At 36.2% G+C, this 23397-nt stretch overlaps 1 protein-coding gene across 1 annotated transcript; it reads right to left on the bottom strand.

Annotated features, from left to right (window-relative positions):
* Nucleotides 1-22320: 22320 nt before the first annotated feature.
* LOC138695166 (E3 ubiquitin-protein ligase TRIM9-like) lies at nt 22321-23171 on the bottom strand. The gene has a single exon (XM_069819624.1). It carries the CDS (start codon nt 23131-23133, stop codon nt 22321-22323), a length of 813 nt encoding a protein of 270 aa, XP_069675725.1. The 5' UTR covers nt 23134-23171.
* Between the last annotated feature and the right edge of the window lie 226 nt (nt 23172-23397).

Raw genomic sequence — 23397 nt, forward strand, 5'->3', positions numbered from 1 at the left:
TTTGTCTTTTCGGGATTTACTTCCAAACCGATCGCTTTACTTGCTTCAAGTAAAATTTCCGTGTTTTCCCTAACCGTTTGTGTATTTTCTCCTAACATATTCACGTCATCTGCATAGACAAGAAGCTGATGTAGCCCGTTCAATTCCAAACCCTGCCTGTTATCCTGAACTTTCCTAATGGCATATTCTAAAGCGAAGTTAAAAAGTAAAGGTGATAGTGCATCTCCCTGCTTTAGCCCGCAGTAAATTGGAAAAGGATCAGATAGAAACTGACCTATACGGACTCTGCTGTATGTTTCACTGAGACACATTTTAATTAATCGAACTAGTTTCTTGGGAATACCAAATTCAATAAGAATATCATATAATACTTCCCTCTTAACCGAGTCATAAGCCTTTTTGAAATCTATGAATAACTGATGTACTGTACCCTTATACTCCCATTTTTTCTCCATTATCTGCCGAATACAAAAAATCTGATCAATAGTCGATCTATTACGCCGAAAACCGCACTGATGATCCCCAATAATTTCATCTACGTACGGAGTTAATCTCCTCAAAAGAATATTGGACAAAATTTTGTACGACGTCAACAAAAGTGATATTCCTCGAAAGTTACCACAGTTGGTTTTGTCCCCCTTTTTAAAAATAGGTACAATTATGGACTCCTTCCATTGTTCTGGTACAATTTCCTTTTCCCAAATAGCAAGTACAAGTTTATAAATTTCGCTATATAATGCACTTCCACCCTCTTGTATTAATTCTGCTGGAATTTGATCGATACCTGGAGACTTGTACTTTTTCAGATTTTCTATCGCAATTTCGACTTCTGAAAGCGTGGGTTCGGGTATAAATGGCTCAGCAGTTTGTATTTCAATTTCGTCCCGATCATTTCTATTTGGCCTATGTACATTTAGTAGTTGCGCAAAATAGTTTTTCCATCTGTTTAGGATTGATGGAGAGTCTGCAAGCAAGTCACCATTCTCATCCTTGATCACGTTTACCCTTGGCTGATATCCGTTCTTAAATTCCTTTATACCCTTATATAAATCTCGAATGTTTTTATTCTTACTATTTGTTTCTACCTCATTCAGTTTTTCCTTCAAGTAACCTCTCTTTTTATTCCTAAGTGTACGACTTGCTTCCCGTCTTTCATTGAAATAATTATCTCTCTTCTCCTCAACTGGATCCTGTAAGAATTTCAATTTTGCCTGTTTCCTTCTTTCTACTACCATGCAACAATCTTCATCAAACCACGGTTTCTTTTTCTTAGTTTCATAATAACCTATGCTCTGCTCAGCTGCAATTTTGATACTATCTCTGATATTTTCCCACACGCTATTAACATCTAATTCTTTCTCAACTTCGTCGGAACTTTCTAAAGTGGCAAACCTATTCGAAATTTCGACCTGATAATTTTGCTTAGCTTCCTCGTCCTTTAATTTCAAAATATTGAATTTAGTAATATTAACTTGTTGCTCTACTCGCTTGGCTACTGATAATCTTTCTCTTAATTCTCCAATCACCAAATAATGGTCAGAATTACAGTCTGCACCCCTGAAAGTTCGAATATCTACTATACTAGTATGTCTCCGTTTATCTATCAAGATGTGATCTATTTGGTTGTGTGTCAATCCATCTGGAGAAGTCCAAGTATATTTATGTATATCCTTATGGGGGAATGTTGTACTTTTGACAATTAAATTTTTCGATGTGGCAAAGTTGACTAATCTAACTCCATTGTCACTACTAATTGCGTGTAGGCTCTCTTTTCCAATAGTTGGTCTAAAAATATCCTCCCGTCCTACTTTAGCGTTGAAATCCCCCAATAAAATTTTCATATGATATCTAGGGAACTGATCAAAAGTATGTTCCAATTCCTCATAGAAGCTATCCTTTACATAGTCGTCTTTCTCTTCTGTAGGGGCGTGAGCATTTATAACTATGATGTCGCACCATCTACCCTTAAGTACTAAATATGATAACCTGTCACTGATAAATTCGACCTTTTTTACTGCTGATTTTATTCTTTTATGTACAAAGAATCCTGTTCCTAATTGGTGATTATTGTTTCCTTCCCCATAATACAACAAGTAATCTCCTATTTGTGATATGCCATTCCCATCTAACCTAACCTCTTGTACTCCTACGAAGTCTATTCTATATCTAGCTAGTTCTTTTGCTACTAATGTTACCCCTCCTGTTCTATAAAGACTAGTTACGTTCCAAGTGCCTTATTCCTTTGCTGTGGTCGTGCCAGAGAATCAGTCCTATTCCGAGGCTTACTGTAGGAATTCGTAACAAGCTGTTTTTTACGGTGATGGGTTGTTAGCCCTTCGCCCAACCCCCAAGCTGGAGGACCACCCCTTATCGGCTGTCCACGACTGCTTATTCAATATATTCGCAGCTACCCTCCATATCTGGAGGCTACCAAAATAATAATAATAATAATAATAATAATAATAATAATAATAATAATAATAACCAATAATAACTTACAAATATCATTACTGTTCCTTCAGTGTTGCCAACTAATACCAGTTATCACCAAACAGAGAAAAATCACAACGTTACTTACCAAAATAATAACAATAATAATAATAATAACCAATAATAACTTACAAATGGCTGTTACGGAACCCGCAAGTTCATTGCCGCCCTCGCATAAGCCCGCCATCGGTCCCTATCCTGTGCAAGATTAATCCACTCTGTATCATCATATCCCATCTCTCTCAAATCCATTTTAATATTATCCTCCCATCTACATATCGCCCTCCCCAAAGGTCTTTTTCCCTCTATATGCATTTCTGGAATCGCCCATACGTGCTACACGCCCTGCCCATCTCAAACATCTGGATTTAATGTTCCTAATTATGTCAGGTGAAGAATACAATGCGTGAAGTTCTGCGTTGTGTAACTTTCTCCATTCTCCTGTAACTTCATCCCTCTTAGCCCCAAATATTTTCCTAAGAACCTTATTCTCAAAAAGTCTTAATCCCTATCCTGTGCAAGATTAATCCAGTTTCTATCATCATAGCCCACCTCCCTCAAATCCATTTTATTATTATCCTCCCATCTACGTCTCGGCCTCCACAAAGGTCTTTTTTCCTCCGATCTCCAACTAAATCTCTATATGCATTTCTGGATTCGCCCATACGTGCTACATGCCCTGCCCATCTCAAACGTCTGGATTTAATGTTCCTAATTATGTCAGGTGAAGAATACAATGGGTGAAGTTCTGCTTTGTATAACTTTCTCCATTCTCCTGTAACTTCATCCCTCTTAACCCAAAATATTTTCCTAAGAACCTTATTCTCAAACACTCTTAATCTCTATTCCTCTGTCAAAGTGACAGTCCAAGTTTCACAACCCTACAGAACAACCGGTAATATAACTGTTTTATAAATTCTAACTTTCACATTTTTGGACAGCAGACTAGATGACAAAAGCTTCTCAACCGAATAATAACACGCATTTCCCATATTTATTCTGCGTTTAATTTCCTCTCGAGTATCATTTATATCCGTTACTGTTGCTCCAAGATATTTGAATTTTTCCACCTCTTCGAAGGGTAAATCTCCAATTTTCACGTTTCCATTTCAATACTAATAATAATAATAATAATAATAATAATAATAATAATAATAATAATAATAATAATAATAATAATAATAATAATAAATTTCATTCATTTAGTGTTCTGGCCAAGGGAAGGTATATCACTGCAAACCCAGCTTTCTCCAATTTTTCTTATTTTCTGCCTTTCTTTTCGTTTCCTCATATGATCCATATACTGTATCTTAATGTCGTCTAAAATCTGATATCTTCTACCCCCGTACTCTTCTCCCGTTCACCATTCCTTCCAGTGCATCCTTCAATAGGCATTTTCTTCTCAGCCAGTGACCCAACCAATTCCTCTTCCTCTTCCTGATCATTTTCAGTATCATTCTTTCTTCACCTACTCCTTCCAACACAGCTTCATTTCTTACTCTGTCCACTTCACACGTTCATTCTTCTTCATATCCACATTACAAATGCTTCTATGTAGTAGCAGTAGCAGTAGCAGTAGTAGTAGTAGTATTTTGCTTGGCAGAGTTAAGGCCATAAGGCCTTCTCTTCCACTCAACCAGGTTTCAATAATATACATGAAATAATATACAGTATGATAGAATACAAATCAACACAAAAGTACGTCGCTTGCTACAAGCACGAACGTCGTTCACTTAAAAACTCCAGTAATATTGTAACCTCCTGGTCCGTATCCATGACTATTGTGTGGAAAATATCCAGGCACATTAAATAGGACATAGAGTACAAATTGTTCCTCAAAATTGTTGCAACTCTGTTCTATCCGTATGAGACAAAATTAATCTTCATTTTACTCCCACAAATCGAGCATAGGTCCGTCGAATTTGCAGTTAGTAATGCTGACGCTTAAATTAGTTTTATATATTTAAAAACTCGTCTTTAATTTGCTGAATTTAAACTCTTAGAACTCAACAAAATTGCGTTTTCCACTTTCGTATACGTATTTTAAAGCAGATTTATATAACAATGCATTTACCTTTTTGACGACGGGATCCAAAATGTAATTTACCTGTATTAAGTTAGATTAGAGACCCTGAATGGGGGATAATTCATACTACTAATTTTGTAACTAAACGCTGAAGTTTCATAACACGGGGTAAATTTATTTAGGGGATTAAACGGATGGATACAGTACATTGACAACAGAAAACCCGTACTTACCGACGGGGTTATGTTTAGCAGTGTATAAACAAATGAAAACTGAAATTTAGCAACGTGACACTAATAACAGTGAATAATCACTGCTGTCCAGACTACATTAAATATAATTTAGTACCAGGTTTCTGTTTATCTACATTAATAAACATACAGTGAATGGATATGTGACAGTCACATGTTATACTACACAGGAATTTTTGTATTCATAGGAAAATACCATCTATCGGGTCCTAGATTCTGAATTTGTTATGTTCAACAGCTTATGGATTTTCGGTTAAGGTACATTCTTAGGGTTTAGGTCTAATAATGAAATTATAAAACACAGTTTCTTATAGTAATATCACAGTCCAGTATATACAGTCACGAAGCATGAGTTTATGAGGGTACTAGGAACAATAGATTGTGTAGGTACTATTTCGTATTGTCTGTAATGAGGCTATAGTAGCGATCCTAGTGGTTAACAACTATCTATGGATGCATATTTCCTACGTATTGAGCTTCGTGACTGTATATACTAGACTGTGGTAATGCTTTTCTATACATTTCTAATTCCAGTATTCATCAATGTCATTTTAGTCCCTGAAAAGTAATTTTCTAACCTTTTTTCCGCAGTTCAGTTACAAAGTGTTAACGATTTAATTAATGTTCCTACACAACCAACAATAAGAATGCAATACCTGATGAATATATTGATATCAGCGATTTAGAATTGAACTGCAGTTCACCATATAAAGACTTTAAATCAAGTAGAAGTGTTCAATATATAATTGAAAAGCAATTCATAAATTATCAATTTCGATTTGTGTCCTTTATTTTTCATATCTTATTCTACTTACTTACTTATGGCTTTTAGTGAACTCGATGGTTCATTGCCGCCCTCACATAAGTCCGTCATGGGTCCCTATCCTGAGCAAGATTAATCCAGCGGTGGATCAGCGGGTGTCGTGATTACATCGTGTAATCACAGACATTCAAACGGGTACGAGGACTTTCCTGTCTGTGAGTTTCATTCACGTACTGTAGGCAAGCAGTGGCGGTATCATATCGCTCAAACACTGTCTCTACAAGCATTAAGAGGTGGTTTCGTAAAGAATGAGGAGAACTTTTTTGTTGTTCTGTCGGACAAAATGTAATATGTTTACTTTGATCAACGATTCAATTAGTATATAGAAACATTAATTAGGTACGATATTCTGCACTTATATTTTTCAATTTTTGCTATGCCAATCTTTACTATTTCAATTTTCTCGCGGCACACCGGTTAAAATAACTGGTATAGAAGAAGAAGAAGAAGAAGAAGAAGAAGAAGAAGAAGAAGAAATGCTTCCTCTTAATATTCCATGCAACCAGGAAGTAAAGTTTGTCCAATATGTCATAAATTTTAGGTTAATACTGTTGATAGACAATTCCAGCATCATACCATTCTTTGAGACTTGGTGATCCGTCGTCATTTCCGGGAACATCGGAACTCGCTACGATGTCGCGCCCCCCATTTGTAAAACCTTCCGTAACGTACAGACTTCCGCGCACCTGGCGTGGATCCGACCTTGAGTCAATTTTACCTCTATTCAGTCTGAACACAATTAACCTAAGCTACACAACTATTAAGTCCCTTCTTTTTTTTTTTTTTTGTTTGCGGTACCTAGTTCCTTGTTCTTGGATTCTTGGCTAAGTACTGAAATAACTCTTGTGTACATTTGGTCGTGCTGATCATTTACAAGTGCCAAGGTTATTTGACAAATATGCGAAAAAAAAAACAGTAACAATAAGAATTAACCAGGATTTAAGGTGGGATAAACATGTTTCTTAATTATGTAACAGACTTCGTAAGACAATTTAGTTAGTTAGTGGGGGTTTAAAAAAGGCTATGGTTATTTGCGCCCTTATCTAAAATTCTTAAAAAAATATAGAGAGAGAGAGAAACAATACCGTAAGCTAAAAGCAAACACGAACTAAATATCGTTGTCATACTAAAATCAGCTACACAAATGCATTTCTAACAGGGTGATTAGTTATAAAATTATAAAAATGAGCAAATATTGGATCCCAAATTAAGCGTAAAAAGCAACCATAAAATGATAAAACAAATGCCACCAGACACAAAATTAATAATCTGGAGATTTAACAACAATAAAACTCTAATATTCGGATGTAGACGGTCCGAAATGTCGAGTTAAGTAAAAAAAAATAAAAATAAAAGGTCTGAAGGGTAAACAAACAACCCGTCAATAAATTCTAAATGACCTTGTAAAGGCCTGTATTAGATAAAAATCTCAGAACTACATTTGCACAATTGAAATCATTTCCAAAGCGTCACGTAGATTCGGCAGAATTGCGTATTGACGACGGACACGGTCATATTTCCTACAGTGCAATAAAATATGTTGGACCGTAAGTGGTACATGGCATACGTCACACAACGGTTGGGGCTCGCCGCGTAGAGGAAGGCCATGTGTCAGACGATAGTGGCCAATCCTCAACCGGATGAGTAAAACTTCATGTCGTGACGCTCTTGTGGACAAATCCCAAATTAAGACAGTATTCCTTAAAGGCTCATTCACAATGAAAACTAAACATAAATATAACATAAACAAGGAAGTTTACGGTCAGGTTATCAAATGGGATCATTCACAATGATTCACATAAACACTGACATTAACATTAACATGAAAGTTTGCAAACTCCAAGCTTTCATGTTCATGCTTACGTGATTTGGAAACAATGCACAATCGTACAGCGCAGAAATATATACAGGGACATCATTTTATTTTTACTAACATATTTAATATCAACCTGGCTATACCTTTGGATCAACACCGTTTGCTACCTCCTTCCACGACTGGAGGTCGATGATACTGGCGTAATATACAAACAAATCATTTTACTAGGTATAGGAGGGAAGAAAAGTAGTTCATCCATTTACGTAAACTAGGAAATATCGCGATTTTGAGTTTGATCATTTTCATTAGGTTTTTTTAATCAAAATACAGTACAACATTAACAATGAATGCTTTTACTCACGAACTGAGCTATTCATTCGGACGTATTCATTATGCAGTGTATATTATACTGTCTACAGCACATTAGCGTACGATATAGAGAATGAAGTTAAATTGAAAAATAATCATAATATGGATATTTCAACACATTTTTGAAAATGGTGGCCGTTCATTTCGATACAGGCTTCAGTTCTAATGTGCATATTATGGCACTATAGACTATTGTACCTAATCCCAATTATCAGTTTCGTCCTTCGTACTAGTAACTCACGTTGAAATAATTCTGTACCTACTATATGAAAGATTACCTTACGTACTGTAAATTCAATCTTCACTTCTGCCCGATCCGAAAAGATAAAATTACTCAGACATACTAGGTATCTACTGTCCGTGCAAGTGGTTATGTCGTAGGATCGTAGAAAGGAGGAAATCACGTGACAGTTAATTACTTAACGAGGCCCTTTTATTTAAGTTATTTTAAACAGTTGTATAATATTACGTAGACGTCCAATTCCTAACAGAAATTAATGTTCTAAGAAAGGAGCTAAGACAGCCCAGCCACTAGCTGGCGAATAAAAGCTGGTGGGGGAAACCGGGATACGACGTAGGCAAATGGACGACAGTACCTGTGCGAAAATGATTCAATATTGAAAGCTTTCGTCACTGGAAAACGCGAACATATTTTTGGAACGTACTGTTTACTATGACCGTAAGGCTACTATATCTGTATATATATATATATATATATATATATATATATATATATATATATATATATATATATATATATGCGGTCTTGGATCTGTGTGGAGGACGGTTGAACTTCATTAGTAGAAGGGGTGGGAGCGAAGTACATTAAAAAACTCAGGTACAATAAAAATTGAAGTAAAATAAAATGATGTCCCTGTATAAGAATATGATAAAATGACGTCGTTGTTATGTTTCCATGGTTACCAAGTATCTTTGCTGTTATGTTTATGTTCCCAACGTGAATGATGGTTTAACTTTTTTATTTTATGGTAGCGTTTACACTCTTAAGTTAACGCTTACATTATGTTTAATTTTCATTGTGAATGAACCTTTACACTTAGCAATTTATTGCTCTCTTGTATAGACCATTGCCACCATATTTTATTTTTCAAGTAATTTTTTATGTCTTTCCACCTCTCGCGCCAATATACCAGAGAGCCATTCATAACACCTTCCCTAAGACAATTTATAATCAAATCTACGTAATATATTCAAATTTTAACTTCCTGCCAAGAGTAGAACCCGTATCCTTTCGATGTTTATCCGGAAATCCTATCACTTTTAACCAATGAAATTACTGCACTTCTCTTTTATATTCTATCGTATATGTTTTCACTTTCGTAACAGTTGTTAACTGATACAGCGTTGTAAAATAAATAAAAAATAAACTAAACGGAATGCCACATTATATTTAAGGGATGCCAAACCACTTCGCTGAATTACAGCACGCAGTAATCCTAAACAGACGAGTTATCAGGACAACAAAAAACACAAGGTACTGGGACATTAACAGTAGGCCCATGGCGAGTCTGGTTACCAACAGAAAGTAAGCGAAGCTTCACTGCTGTTTGTGTCACAGGCAGAACAGGGTGACCTAAATAAATGATCACTTTCAGCTTCGATTAGATCTGAGACGCTCTCACCGGCAATACCGGATTCCGAAAGTAAAGTTGTATACATAATAATTCGCCATTATCGTAACACATGAAAAAAAAAACTATTAGAAGACGAAACGTAGATGCATTTTTACTTTATTTTCTTTAATCAGATTGTATTTAACATTCTCCAAGCACACACGTTAGCAGTTAACAAAATCTCAACCAGTGTCAACTTTAAGTAAACATTATTATATCTTAGGTATAAGTTGTCTACCCTGTAATGGCCTATCTCTCTCAGACATTATTATGTTGATCTATTCCTAGAAAAGTAAAATGTGTTAGGTGAAATATTCAATCGATGACATATTAACCATCTCAAATTCTTTCGAAACTTCAGCTTCCGTATTTAAATAGTTTTCAATACATAAAAAACTGCATGAAAATAGGGATCGGAGAGGGACTTATTCAATACGGTAAGCGTACTCAAATCGATTTCAATACTTCATGAAAACATAGTATCGTAGATCCCTACATGTCTCCTTGCGCATTCATTTCGTAGGTTATGATTTTATATTCTTCTGTAATCTTATGTTATATTTATTATTATTACCCTGCAAGGAATTTATTGAAGTAAAACATGTTTCAGTACCAGTATTCACTTATCCTGTGCTTTTAACAAAACACCATAACCCCAATATTATATTATCTAAATTGCAATAACAATTAGAATATGAAAGATCATTTTATTCACATCCTTTAATTCTCCTGAAAGAAAAATTTTATTGTGATCTGCTATCCTCAACAAGAATAAACAAAATAGAGTTCCTTAAAAACGGTTAACTTTACAGTATATGTTGCTATCATCCCTAAGTTCTCTATCAAGTTATTGCATTGTCAAGTCATGTAAACGCAGTTTGCTACTACCAAATATACTGTAAATATTTGACCGAATGATGCGTCAAAATAAAATCATATGCACTGATAAATAAGTTTCCAACCGAACTTCCACATTATTACGAATCACATCACGCCAACCCGGAAAGCAACATGCAGCGAACCGGTTCCCTTGGCGCTCTGTTCGAACAGCGTTGCCACATAGCTTAATCCTCTTCCCTCCACAAGCGTAGAAAAATCCCTTCCTAACAGATTACTGTCCGTTATCCTATTTTAAATTCAGAAGTAAATTATTTATGATATATGTCTGTTGTGTCTTGGATGTGATCTTCAATACCATTTTTTAAACAGAAATTACGGCACCTGATCGTACGAATTCAACAATACACAGTCATAAAATAAGTTAACGTATACCTTCATAGTTACTACAAATACTATGTTTTAGATTTTAATAGAGATCTATATAACTTTTTTTATTTTATATAAAAATAGCTGCGGTATGTAAAATGACATGCCTTTAAGACTTCCTTGCATGGGCTGTTTCATTAAACAGAAGCGAAAGAAATCTATGCAATATTTCTTGCAATAAAAGGAATACAAATATTAAAAATGTACTCAAATCTTAACTTCGTCATCAGCTTGATTCATCAGGAAAACAACAAACTTGAACAATTCTTTCTGGTTACAAAAAAAAATCTAGGCTCATAAAGACTAATATATTGTAAACTGAGCTTTCTTCCACCAACTATTCTTAAAGAAAAAATAAATAAAAATGGACAGAAATATACAAGAAAGTGAAGAAAATAAAAGACCCGACAATGGAAAGAAAAAAGATAAATGCAGAAGGAAAGATAAATGCAGAAGGAAAGAAAGAACGTGAAAAAGAAATCAAAATTGTAAAATGTATTATAAAAAAGTAAAGGATTCTTACTTCCAAATGGATTTTAAGAACTCGGAGGTTCATTGCCGCCCTCACACAAGCTCGCCATCGGTCCCTAACCTGAGCAACATTAATCCAGTCCCTACCATCATATTCCACCTTTTTCTTTCATGTCTCCAACACACTATACGCATTTCTGGGTTCACTGATAAGTGTTACATGCCCTGCCCATCTCAAACGTCTGGATATAATATTCCTAAATATGTCAGGTGAAGAATACAATGCTTGCAGTTCTGTGTTGTGTAACTTTCTCCATTCTCTTGTAACTTCATCCCCCTTAGCCTCAAAAATCTTCCTAAGCACCTCTCTCAAAGTAAGAGTGCAAGCAAAAAAATAAAGTGTTAGAATAAGTAAGTAAATAACAATAAAATCAACAAACAAGGAAAATACGAAAAGATCAAAAGGCAAGACGGGAAGGGAAGAAGAAAAGAAAAACAAAAAAAGAAATAAAAGAAAGAAACCTAAGTGCATAATTAAATATAGAGCTCTCTTCTATAATCATCTTGCATCAAACGAACCACGAGAAAACTAAAACTAAAAATTTTTAGGAATAAGCAAAGTAAACAATTTTATGCAAAGATTTAATACAGAGGTTAAAAATTATGTATCAACAACGCTTGCTTCCATAATCTGTTCACTTCTAATATTCTGAAACCGCAACAAAGCTCCACATACAGTATGTAACAATCTTGTTCGTACAGTAATATTGTTATTAAAAATATATAATTTTGTTAACGAAAATATAATTTATTTTAATGAGTTAAATTAAAATATGAAAAAACACGATATAAAATAAGCTTCATCAAATTTTTCAAATCAGTATAAATAAACATACAAAATCAAAAAAATGTGCAAATTTTATGCAACTTTTCTCTTCGTACATCTAGTCATTTTGTACTTCTCAAAGTGTTAATTGCCAACTATTACACAAAATTAATATCTTGTGACATAACCTTTGGCTTTAATAATTTCCTCAAATTTTCTTTTCATTGAAGAGACAAGTTTCTTGCAAACCTCTGGGATGATATTCTGCCATTCTTCTGCCACTATTCTTTTGGGCTCCGGAATGGATGTTACCTTGCTATTTCGTACCCTCCTTTTCAAAATTGGCCACAAATGTTCGAATTTAAATCCGCTGATTGAGGTGGTATTTTGAGTTGATGGGGAAAATTCCAAATGAGCCAGGGCTTGACGATTTCGGCGATGTGTTTAGGCTCGTTATCATGTTGAAATATATAATTACACTGGAAGCCGATTTTTTAGCGCTTTCTTCCAAATTTGTTACAAGAATACTCTTGTACGTCATTTTATCTATAATTCCATCAATGAAGTGTACGTTTCCGACTCCAGAGGAAGACATACAGGCCAATATCACGATGGAACCACCTCCGTGTTTTACAGTAGGAATAGTATTTTCTTTCCTGAAGGCAGAGGTTGCCTTCCTCCACACTCTGTTGCAACCATCTGAGCCCAAAAGATTTATCATCTCGTCGGACCATATTACACGATCCTAATAGTCCTTCTCTTTAGAAACTTGTTCGTTTGCAAATAGAAGTCTTTTTATTCTATTTGACTCATTAATGAAAGGTTTCTTACGTGGAACCCTGCCATGATACCCGTGTTTCCACAATACACGACGAATGGTCTGGTTAGACATTTCTTTTCCTATAGTGTCTTGTACTTGTGAACGCAGTTTTTCAACACTTAACTTAGGGTAACGACGAATTTGTTGTGCAATGTATTTTTCGTCCCTTTCATTTAATTTTTTTCTTTGGTTTTCGCCTAAAATTCTTCCAAGACCCTTCATATTTAAATTTGTTTACAATATGCTGAACTGTTGAATGTGTATGTCCAACAATTTTACTTATTTCCCTTAAAGATTTGCCTTTAAGGGCAATTTGAACAATAACTTTCTTCAGATCTTCTAAAAGCTGCTTTCATTTCGCCATCTCGTATACTACTGTACTGCTTGCAAGGTAAAAATGTAAACAAGGAAAGCCACCACTCAGCAGTAGCAAGCATGAGCCGGTTAGCCTTAGCGTATTTCGAAACAGTGTGATAGGACAAGACTTGTAAGTGTACGAACAGAAAAGTTGCATATCGAACGCAACGAATAATGGAATTTCTTTTTAAAATAACAACAAATGTTTTAAAGATACATTATAATTAAATCTAATAGGCAATATTATGAATAAACTGCACATAGTTATATACGTGAAGAAGAAAACAAAATTGTTATCTTATTTGACAGTTAAAACGGACATATCACAAAAATAAGGGCTGTATGAACAAGACTGTTATGTACTGTATATACGTATCTTAATACTGTATTTTTCCTCTTCTTCATTCATTTCCTTTAAAAGCTCAGACTTGCTAAAATGAAAACAAATGACTTCACCGTTTCTCTTTAGCGAGATGTGCTGTACAGTTTACGGAACAGGTAAGAGTACATACATCGTTTATACTCTGTGCATTTAACAATAAGGCAACTTCAGTAATGGGTGTCTCCTGTTTTCCAAACTTGTTAACCTATACTGCATTCTTCGCAACAGTCACGGTGTTTAATAAAAAAAGTGATATTTATTTGTCAGTGTAAAGAGACGCTTGCTATGAAGACACTGTAGGAAGTTTCTGACTGCTAAGAAAAGCTGACAAAATGCGGCAACAAAGCACAATTCTGTCTAATTCCTTGGGAAAACTTCTCTGTCTGAACTCGTTACTGTAAAAGTTGCTCTGACATCACGCGTCTCCGAAACGAACAAGGAAACTTTAAGACTAAACAATGTTTTCCCATTAAAATAATTTAACATGCGCATGTAATGTGGGCGTGTTTAAATCTGTGCTATGCTGTATACACACAAAACATGGCCAAAATCACATTCTCGGCTTCATGGATGCTGAATGCGTGTATCTCGTGAAAAAAAACAGAAGTCGACTTTTTCAACATCGATATTATTTTCTTCCGCGTCTCGTTTCTCTTTTATTTTGTTGACCTCCATTGTGAAAGTAAAAACTAGAATACATTATTTACAATAAGTTAAACAGATGACGCATAGGTTGCATACAAGAATAATATTTTTATATGCATCAAAGTACAATATAAATGGAGTATTTAAAATATTTTACTCTGATCATATAAGTGCTAAAATGGTTTAAGTACACATTACTGCAAATTTAAGCAGTGCTTTTTTTTCTGGCGAAATGCGTTCCGGTACCTTTTGTTGCATTTTTCAGCATGGAATCAAGAAATGTGTTAATAATTAGGTTTTAATGTAATTTTTCTTTGAAAGTCTTAATGTTGAACGAAAAGGAGGTTAAAAACAACAATATTCCCCTAAACTGGACAGTAATCAACTACAGTATTATAATACAGTTATATTCTACCACAGTCTAGTATATGCAGTCAAAAAGCTCAATACATAGTAAATATGCATCCATAAATAGTTGCTAACCACTAGGATCGCTAATATCGCCTCATTACAGACAATGCGAAATAGTACCGACATAGTTTATTGTTCCTAGCACCCTCACAACTCAAGCTTCGTGACTGTATACAAGGTGTTTCAAAAATACGGGGCATAATTTCAGGTATGTATTTCCCACATGTAGACATGTGTCCGGAAATGCTTCATTTCCGAGTTATGGCCTTCACAACATTGAAATTCACCGGAACGTTTTTCTTTCCGCAGGTCGTTGTCATTACAGAAGATGTTCAAAATGTCCACCACCTGCTTGAATACAGACCTCACATCGATGTCTCACTGACCTGCGAACATGCCACAATTCGATTCCGAAGGGATTCCAAATCAGGCACCGGAGACGAATAAACCAATGATTTTAAATGGCCCCACAAGTAGAAATCGAGAGGGTTCAGATCAGGTGAGCGTGGAGGCCAAGCAATTGGGCCACCTCTACCTATCCATCGATCAGGAAACCTTCGATCCAAGTACCGGCAAGCCGTACGACTGAAGTGTGCAGGAGCGCCATCATGCAAGAAGTGAATGTGTTGACGATTGATCAGTGGAGAGTCTTCTAAAACATGAGGTATGGTTCCGGTGAATTTCAATGTTGTGAAGGCCATAACTCGGAAATAAGGCATTTCCGGACACATGTTGTAATGAACTATTTTGATTGTCTACATGGGAAATACATACCTGAAATTATGCCCCGTATTTTTGAAACACTCTGTATACTAGACTGTGGCTCTCTACCATCCTTTTCCCAGAAGGAAAGCATAGCATTTATGGAATGTTTTAGCAACAGTTCCTAATAAGCAATAGCAAAGGCAGGGAACAAAGGTTGATACTGCATTCCAATGAATGCGAATTTCATATGAATATTTCAACACCAAAAATAAAATAATCGAACAGTATAATTTGAGAAGTATATGATGTCTTCACATCTGCAGAGATATAGCTATTTCTGTTACTACTGACAGTCCATTCGAAATACGTTTCCAATTTACTATGAAAATATTTTATAATGTGACAAAGTATGCGCCATGTTTAAAAATCTCTCGCTTACAATACACAACAATCTTGATTATATAATATCCACGTTTAATTAATACCACCGCCGGTGTAAAATATAGCGCTTTCCTTTGCAGAGATGAAATAAAAAATAGTGATTAAGCCTTTTCAAATGTCGCTCCAATCCCAAAGAGCGGTACAACATGTCTACCAATGTTGCGTTAGCAATTTTAATTGACATGCCGATATGAACTGTGGGCTACATAACAATGTTGTCATATATCGAGTAGACTGAGAACGACAAAAACATTATAAATCATCTTATAGCTTAACATTTATTCAATGTGGATGGTGGTGCTAGAGATAAAAAAAAAATAATTGTAGGCCTAAATAGAGATAATCTTTACATTGAATTGTGACAACTCAGCTTGACATTACAAGTAATGATGCGTGCAAAAAAAAAAGATACATCCCACTCAAAGCCTGTCGCTAGGGTATTAATTCAACGATTTTATTTTAACATAACGTGGCCCACAGAAGTGGTGTGCAACTTGAAAATAGATTACAGTCCTGCCATCTATCCGCAATATGCGGAACCCGAATCACGCAAGTGAAGTGGGTAGTGCCGGATTTAGGCCTAGGCAACCTAGGCAGTTGCCTAGGGCAGCAATTTCCAGGGCGGCGGCATTTTCCTCTCTTTTTTCCTTTTTTTTTTTCCATTTTCATTTTGCAATGAAATTTGTTTTTAAAACACATGTTTGTAAATCTTTTCTGAAGTTTCTTCTTGAACAACCTGTAGAAGTCGGTAGTGGTATTGTCGTGGTCTTGGGGAGAGTAAAAGGAAAGTGTGCAGCTGCATAATTATATTGAATACCAGTATCACGTTATTATACCACAGTCTAATATATACAGTCACGAAGCTTGAGTTGTGAGGGTACTAGGAACAATAGACCGTGCAGGTACTATTTCGCATTGTCTGTAATGAGGCGATATTAGCGATCCTAGTGGTTAGCAACTGTCTATGGATGCATATTTACTAAGTATTGAGCTTCGTGACTGTATTAGACTGTGATTATACTATGAAACTGCTTAAATTTAACTACTTGTATGAATAAGACTGCGTTGTTGAAAATCAAATAGGATGTGTGTTTCTTATTTATCGCTATGAATAGTAACCACAACTCTCAGTTATATTTCCAATATACTGGGTGGTGCATATAATAAAAGTAGCCCGCCTTCTGTTTGAATGCGAATGCGATATTTTGACTGCTTGAAATTCCAGTATCGTATTTTACCGTTTCGCATCATAATGAAATGAGAAAACAGCTACAACAATGGAAAATTTTATGCAATAATAGATTGTTAGCATTATTCCTGTCAGTTATTTCATCAGTCATCAGTCGAAATACACGTGTCTGTTCGAATTCTGCAAAATGACTTAAGGCTCATTCACAATGAAAATTAAACATAACGTAAGCGTTAACTTAAAGATGTAAACGTTACGGTAAAATCAATAACATTCACGAAGGGAACATAAACATAACCGCAAAGATACTTGGTAACCATGGAAACATAACAACGACGCCATTTCCTCATATTCTGTCGTATACATCAGCGCTCCACGATTGTGTACTGTTTGCAAATCACGTAAGCATAAGCATGAAAGTTTGGAGTTTGCAAACTTTCATGTTAACGTCTAACGGCAATTTTTATGTCAATGCTTATGTGAATCATTGTGAATGATCCCATTTGATAACCTGGCCGCAAACTTCTGTGTTTATGTTACGGTTATGTTTAATTTTCATTGTGAATTGGCCTTTACTCGATATGAGACAGAGTGGAAATTGTGGAAACGTGTGTGAGAACAGGTTCGAATAGGAAACCCGTGAAATTTTCAGGACAAGTTTCCGGATAGAGGACAACCGGCAAAGAGAGCAATACAGGGTTTGGTTAAAAGGTGGCGCGCTATGGGATATGTGCAAACTGTATCTGTGCAAGTGTGTCTAACATGATTAGACGTGCACAGCTGTGTTTGATGCTGCAGGAGCCACTTTCAACATCTATGAAAGAGTCCTTTTCAGCACTTCGCTTCTGTATTTTTCTTCTGTATTTAGTCTATACTTACACGGCTACTTTTATTTGCGCCACTCCGTATATCGTTAACAATACTATTTAATCACTTTCCAGCACTATATAATTCGATAATGAAAGGTTTATTTCGCAAAGAGTTGGAGATTATTTTTCAATTTACTTTATACTTCCTATCGAAGTAAGAAATTCGAAGTAAGAAATATTCTTAACAATTAGAGGGCGGAAAAATGTGCGTTACCACGCGATACAGGTTAGTTTGGTATGAAGTATGGATGACGACACAGGTACACGCGCAATAACAAATGCACCACGAGAGGGCGACAGTACAAGTAGAAACCAACAAATGATCTTCTAGTCGTATGAGAAAAAAAGCCAGGTGTTTACAATATTGTTTATTGCCTTTGTGCAGGTCGTAGTGTTGTGTAAAAGTGATTTAAAATACCTACGTCGAAGGATTTGGAATTAAACAGTCTAAGAAATAAATACGGAAGAGAGGTTCTGATCTCGCAAGGGGAAAATATTTTCTGTGTCGTGCGCAAATGTGGAATTAAAATACGTACGAAATATTACATAGAGCGGCATTATAACAGGAAGAAACAGACTTAAAACGTACTAAGGTCTTCGGCATCAAATAATGAAAAAACATACACGGTCTGAATTTAATGTGGATTTATGTAATATGATGATTTCTACAAATACTCCGTTCAAGAAACTTGATAATCCACATTTTATAGGTGAAAAGGTGAAAGAAAAATTCCATAAATTCTGCAAAAAAAAACGGTTATACAGTTATGTGTAACATTTTGAGTGGAGTGAAAAACGACGATACTACGGCGCTTTTTTTATTTGCACCTCTAACATCTTGTGACACGGAAAGAAGCTTTTCGATGTTGAAAAACTGTTTCAGTGAGAGACGTCGAACTTTCTCTTTCGATAATTACGGATGTATATTGTGGTTCAGTATAATGCATCCTTTAATCATCAGGTGGTGGCAGGTAACATTTGAGGTAAGTTTTTAAATCATAATAACTATATTACAACTTCAGTCCAGTATTTATAGATCGATTGAATGGAGTGATGAGGTTCTCATTACCAGACTGTACTCTCTTGCCGCTGTTTACGTGAGTGAATGACAACAGTATAGTCCGTTCTTACTTAACTTAAGGCATTACGCACATCTTTCCGCCCTTTAGTAATAATAAAACCAACAAAACCAATGCTTAAAAATAAACCACAGCCTGGCTTTCGGAAATCAATTTTGTTTCAAGAATGAATAAGTTTGAATATGTCTCTTTGCATAGAGTTTGATGTGCTTTGTCAGATTGATTTTGATGGCCTCAACAATACTTTCTGTGTGAAGAAAGTGCGAAGGAAATCTTTATAATACACAAGTAAGACGTATACAGTATATTTTGATTCAAGTAATTTGTTTTCTCAATTGTAACATTTCATTTAAAACTAATTTAAACTAAACATGACCTGTATAATAGCTGCTCATAAACTGTTAATGGAAGTTGGAGGGGGGCGGCGAATTTTAGCACTGTCTAGGAGTGGCACTATACCTAAATCCGGCCCTGAAAGTGGGTACGCATTAGATACACACATTTTCCCTAACATCACAAGTGTTTGACAACGGAAGACACGTGCAGTGATCTTGCTCTCACAGAGTTGCCACTTCTTTCTGTCTTATCCTCAAGGCAAAGCATATACAAGGCTGACATGAAAGTCATCCATTAAGTGGCAACGCCGTATTTAAGACATAATATAATACACACATAGTTAATTGTATGCCTTTCTTGCACTCCTTGCAGATGAAAGCGGCGGTTGTTATGGTTTCGTCTGTTATTAATATCTAGTAGGGTTGCCAGGTGTCCCGTATTTGAAACTGTAAATGCTTGTTCCATTATTGATCCCAGACAGAACGTCCAAAATCCCATATTTACGGACCACTAAAAGAATAAAGATTTTTCATACGCTTCTTTTAATATTCCACGTCTTTATTGTACGCATATAATATTAGGCCTACATACTAAATAATCGCATTACCAGATAACCAAACTGGCATAATCCCAAGTGACAAGCAATACACATGGCGTTATTTCTTTATGCATTTATTGTATGTCAGTTACCATAAATAAATTGACGAAAGAAAGAACATATATTCCACAGATCTCGCTTAAGCTGGGGTCCAATGTCAACAAAAATTTTAATCATAGCTGTCATTCATTTTTAAAGCAACTAAGATTCAACATTGGTAGCTAATGCTAAAAGAGAAACAAAATATATGTATCGCAAATCATAATATCCATCAATTGAATGGACTCATATTGTACAAATAGAGACGGTTCTCTCTCGCATGAGGTTGAAGAAGCTGGTGCAGGTGGAACTTGTCAGTTCTTGTCCTTTTACAAGAAAAGTAGCCGAATTTACCACAAATTTTGATAATGAAATTGAAGCAAATTTTTATATCCTTACAAAATATTTTTATATAATTGGAACTCTACAAGAAAATTGTAACATTATTTTATTCTAAGTCTGCTATTCAAGCTATAGTACCTGTCACATCCAAAAATGGAAAAAAAAAAAGTTTATAATTTGATAAAACAAATTTAAAATTTTGGTAAAAATATAGCTTTACAATGGATTTCAGCACATTGTGGCATAAATGGAAATGAGATAGCCGACATGTTAGGAAAAAAAAGGATAAAAGTGTCATCAAATAACCCATAATAAGCTTCCCTATGACTACAAAAAGAATCATAAAAAAGAAAATCACCTGTAATTATAATTTTAAATAAATTCGTAAAAATAACAATTTTAATTGGAGAAGAATTCTCGAGAATCCCGAATTGATGGCTAAAGTATCTCGTAAATAAGCTGTAGCCATTGATCAATGTACAGTAATGCCAAAAAAACCGGACCGACCCTTGATATAAAAGAATCCTGTGCTGTGTATTGTATCGAACTGTGGTAATTTCAATATGGATAGTGAAACAGGACGCATGTACTGCTATTTAACGTAAAAATAGGCAGTTATCTTTGCCGAATAGAGGTAGAAAATACCAGATGAAAATGAAACTCTCAAAGTTTTTTCGTCTAAGTTTGAGGCACTGAAGGAAACAGAAGACGGTAAGAATCGAACAAATGCAATAAATTTCATTGTTACAATTAATTATAAAAGATGGATGTGTTTTGTGACTAGCAAAATTTGAATCTGTGAGTCTGAAATCAGCTACAAGGATCGGTCCTGATTTTTTTGCCCCTACTGTACATAATTGTCTAAGCAAACATCTCTGCATGAAAGGATAACAACCGCACCAATCTGTCTCCTCTGCCATCAGAAAGTAAAGATGGATATGTATCACGTAGAAATTTGTGTAGTTCTGAAGACTGGACTAGAATGCTTTACCTGCAGACTTACTAAAGGCTTTACCAACAACCAAAAATGTATTTAAAAATAGGCTTAAGGGCTTTACTAATAGACGGTAATTATACACAGTATTTAAAGGGTGTAAATGATATTTTGTTATTGAAGTATTGTATCAGTGAAGAATTATGTTGTGTCAGTGAAGTGTGTTGTGTAAGTGAAACGTGTTCCTGTCAGTGAAGCTTTATAGTTTATAGTGGCAGTGCAAAGTATTTGAACAGTGAAATGTTTTTGAAGTGTTAGTGAAGTCAGGACAGAATCAGTGAAATGTGTCGTAGTTCCAGTGCAGTGAGTGAGTTGACAGCGAAATGAGTGTAATGTTGAAAGGTACTTGTGCAGATATGAACATATCATACTCGTGGGTTTTAGTTCGAACTTAGGTTTAAGATGTTATTTTAAATGATCGTGTTTCATTTAATTTAGGATATTTCCTATTATTATTATTATTATTATTATTATTATTATTATTATTATTATTATTATTAATTATTAGTATTATTATTAATTATATTTTTAATTAACTCTTTCTTACCTATAGATACCATATGGCAATAATTACCTTTTTAGCATTTATATACTTGTGTGTTACATATGAAGGTAAATTTTGCTGGATAACTTCTATTTCAATACATTTTCATCAATATAGTTTTGTTTCAAATGTTGCCACTCCCGTAACTTGGTCACTGAATTGGTCCTAATACAGCTATTTGTTTCAACATGGATTGCTTGTAAATTTAATTTGGGTTAGAAAGGGTTAATAAGTTTATTATTGTCATTATTGAGTGTAATTAGTTACCACTGCCACTGGGTATATACCCATTGCAGTGTGAATAAATACATACATCTTGATCTAATATGGGTTTTGTTAAATCGAGAGCAATGTCATACATACATACATACATACATACTTTTTACTATACAGTAATGCGATAGATCCAAATTCAGTTTATAAAAACTGTAACTTGTCACTAGGAATCAGTAATTTTATTGGCTAATTTAAATAGCCATCATTTTAATTGTTATTTTGTAATCTCAATTTTCTTGCACTTCGAATCTCGACTTCATCCCATTCCGAATTGGCATTCTATAAACCTGTTAACCCTAATATCTGGACAAAAATGTTTGTTTACGTTACCTTTTGAGCCTTGCACATGGAGTTGATGGCCTGCACGTCATGGCTGGTGTGTCGCGTGTCGTGGAGACATAAGGGGCACACAGGCACCTTACAGACCATGCAGTACATGGACAGCGCTTCATCTTCGTGTTCCGCACACTGGGCGTCCCTACTCTTGGTCTTGCTCCTGAGGGACGCGCGCCCCTGCGAGGGCTCCAGCAGCGTGTGTTTGGCGAGCGGGCCCCGCGCCGGATGGCAGTTCTCCCTGCACGAATCACAATACAACACCTCGCACTGTTCACACATCACAGTAGCGTCCTCCGCCGGCTCCGTCTCGCACAACTGACACTTGAGGGTAAGATTCCGCGTCTCTCCGTACTTATCCACGATACTTTGCATCGCTCTGTACTTGGGGAGGTTGTGGGCGCCGTTCTCGTCGAAGTACACCACCTTGTGACAGACGGGGCACGCTAGGGACAACGCGCTGCTGGCCAGAGGCGGGAACAGGATCCCTTGCATGTTGGGCGTCCCGACGTAGCTGTTCGGGCGACTGTTGCAGACGACGCCGCTGTCCGTCTCGCTGAGGATCGACAGTTTATCAACCTCCTGGTAGTCTGCGGCCCCCAGCTCGCCGCCGCCGCCGCTGCTGGTGCTGCCGGCGGCGGACTCGTTGGCCAGCTCTGCGGCCTGTGTCGGGGGCGGGTGCTGGGAGGCGGGCTGCTGGTGGTGCACGGCGCAGTTGAGACACAGGGCGTGGTAACACGGCAACAGCACCGGGTTGTTGAACAGTTGTTTACACACCGGACACCGCAGCTCGTCCTCCATCCTGCTGCACAATCTCTGCTCGACTGGCGGCGTGCGGCTCCTCGAGCTGTGAGTGAGTGCCGGCCGGCCGGGGAGACGCGGCGAGCGTGGCCTGCCAGCTGCCACCTAGCGGCCAGCTCGCGAACAACAGCGCTCGCTGCGGCCGACGTGTGAAGCACTTGCATGTGTAAACAATACGACGTCTCTCCACGGTTATACCAGCGAATAGGGATTATAAAGAATGGACACAGAGCGAATTTTCCTGTGTTTTGTTTCTCTGTGCGC

Source organism: Periplaneta americana, chromosome 2 (genome assembly GCF_040183065.1).
Source record: "Periplaneta americana isolate PAMFEO1 chromosome 2, P.americana_PAMFEO1_priV1, whole genome shotgun sequence".
Taxonomy (NCBI): Eukaryota; Metazoa; Arthropoda; class Insecta; order Blattodea; family Blattidae; genus Periplaneta; species Periplaneta americana.

Bases quoted from the DNA above. Each gene is read 5' to 3' on its own strand.
- LOC138695166 (XM_069819624.1), bottom strand. From the start codon at position 23,133: ATGGAGGACGAGCTGCGGTGTCCGGTGTGTAAACAACTGTTCAACAAC.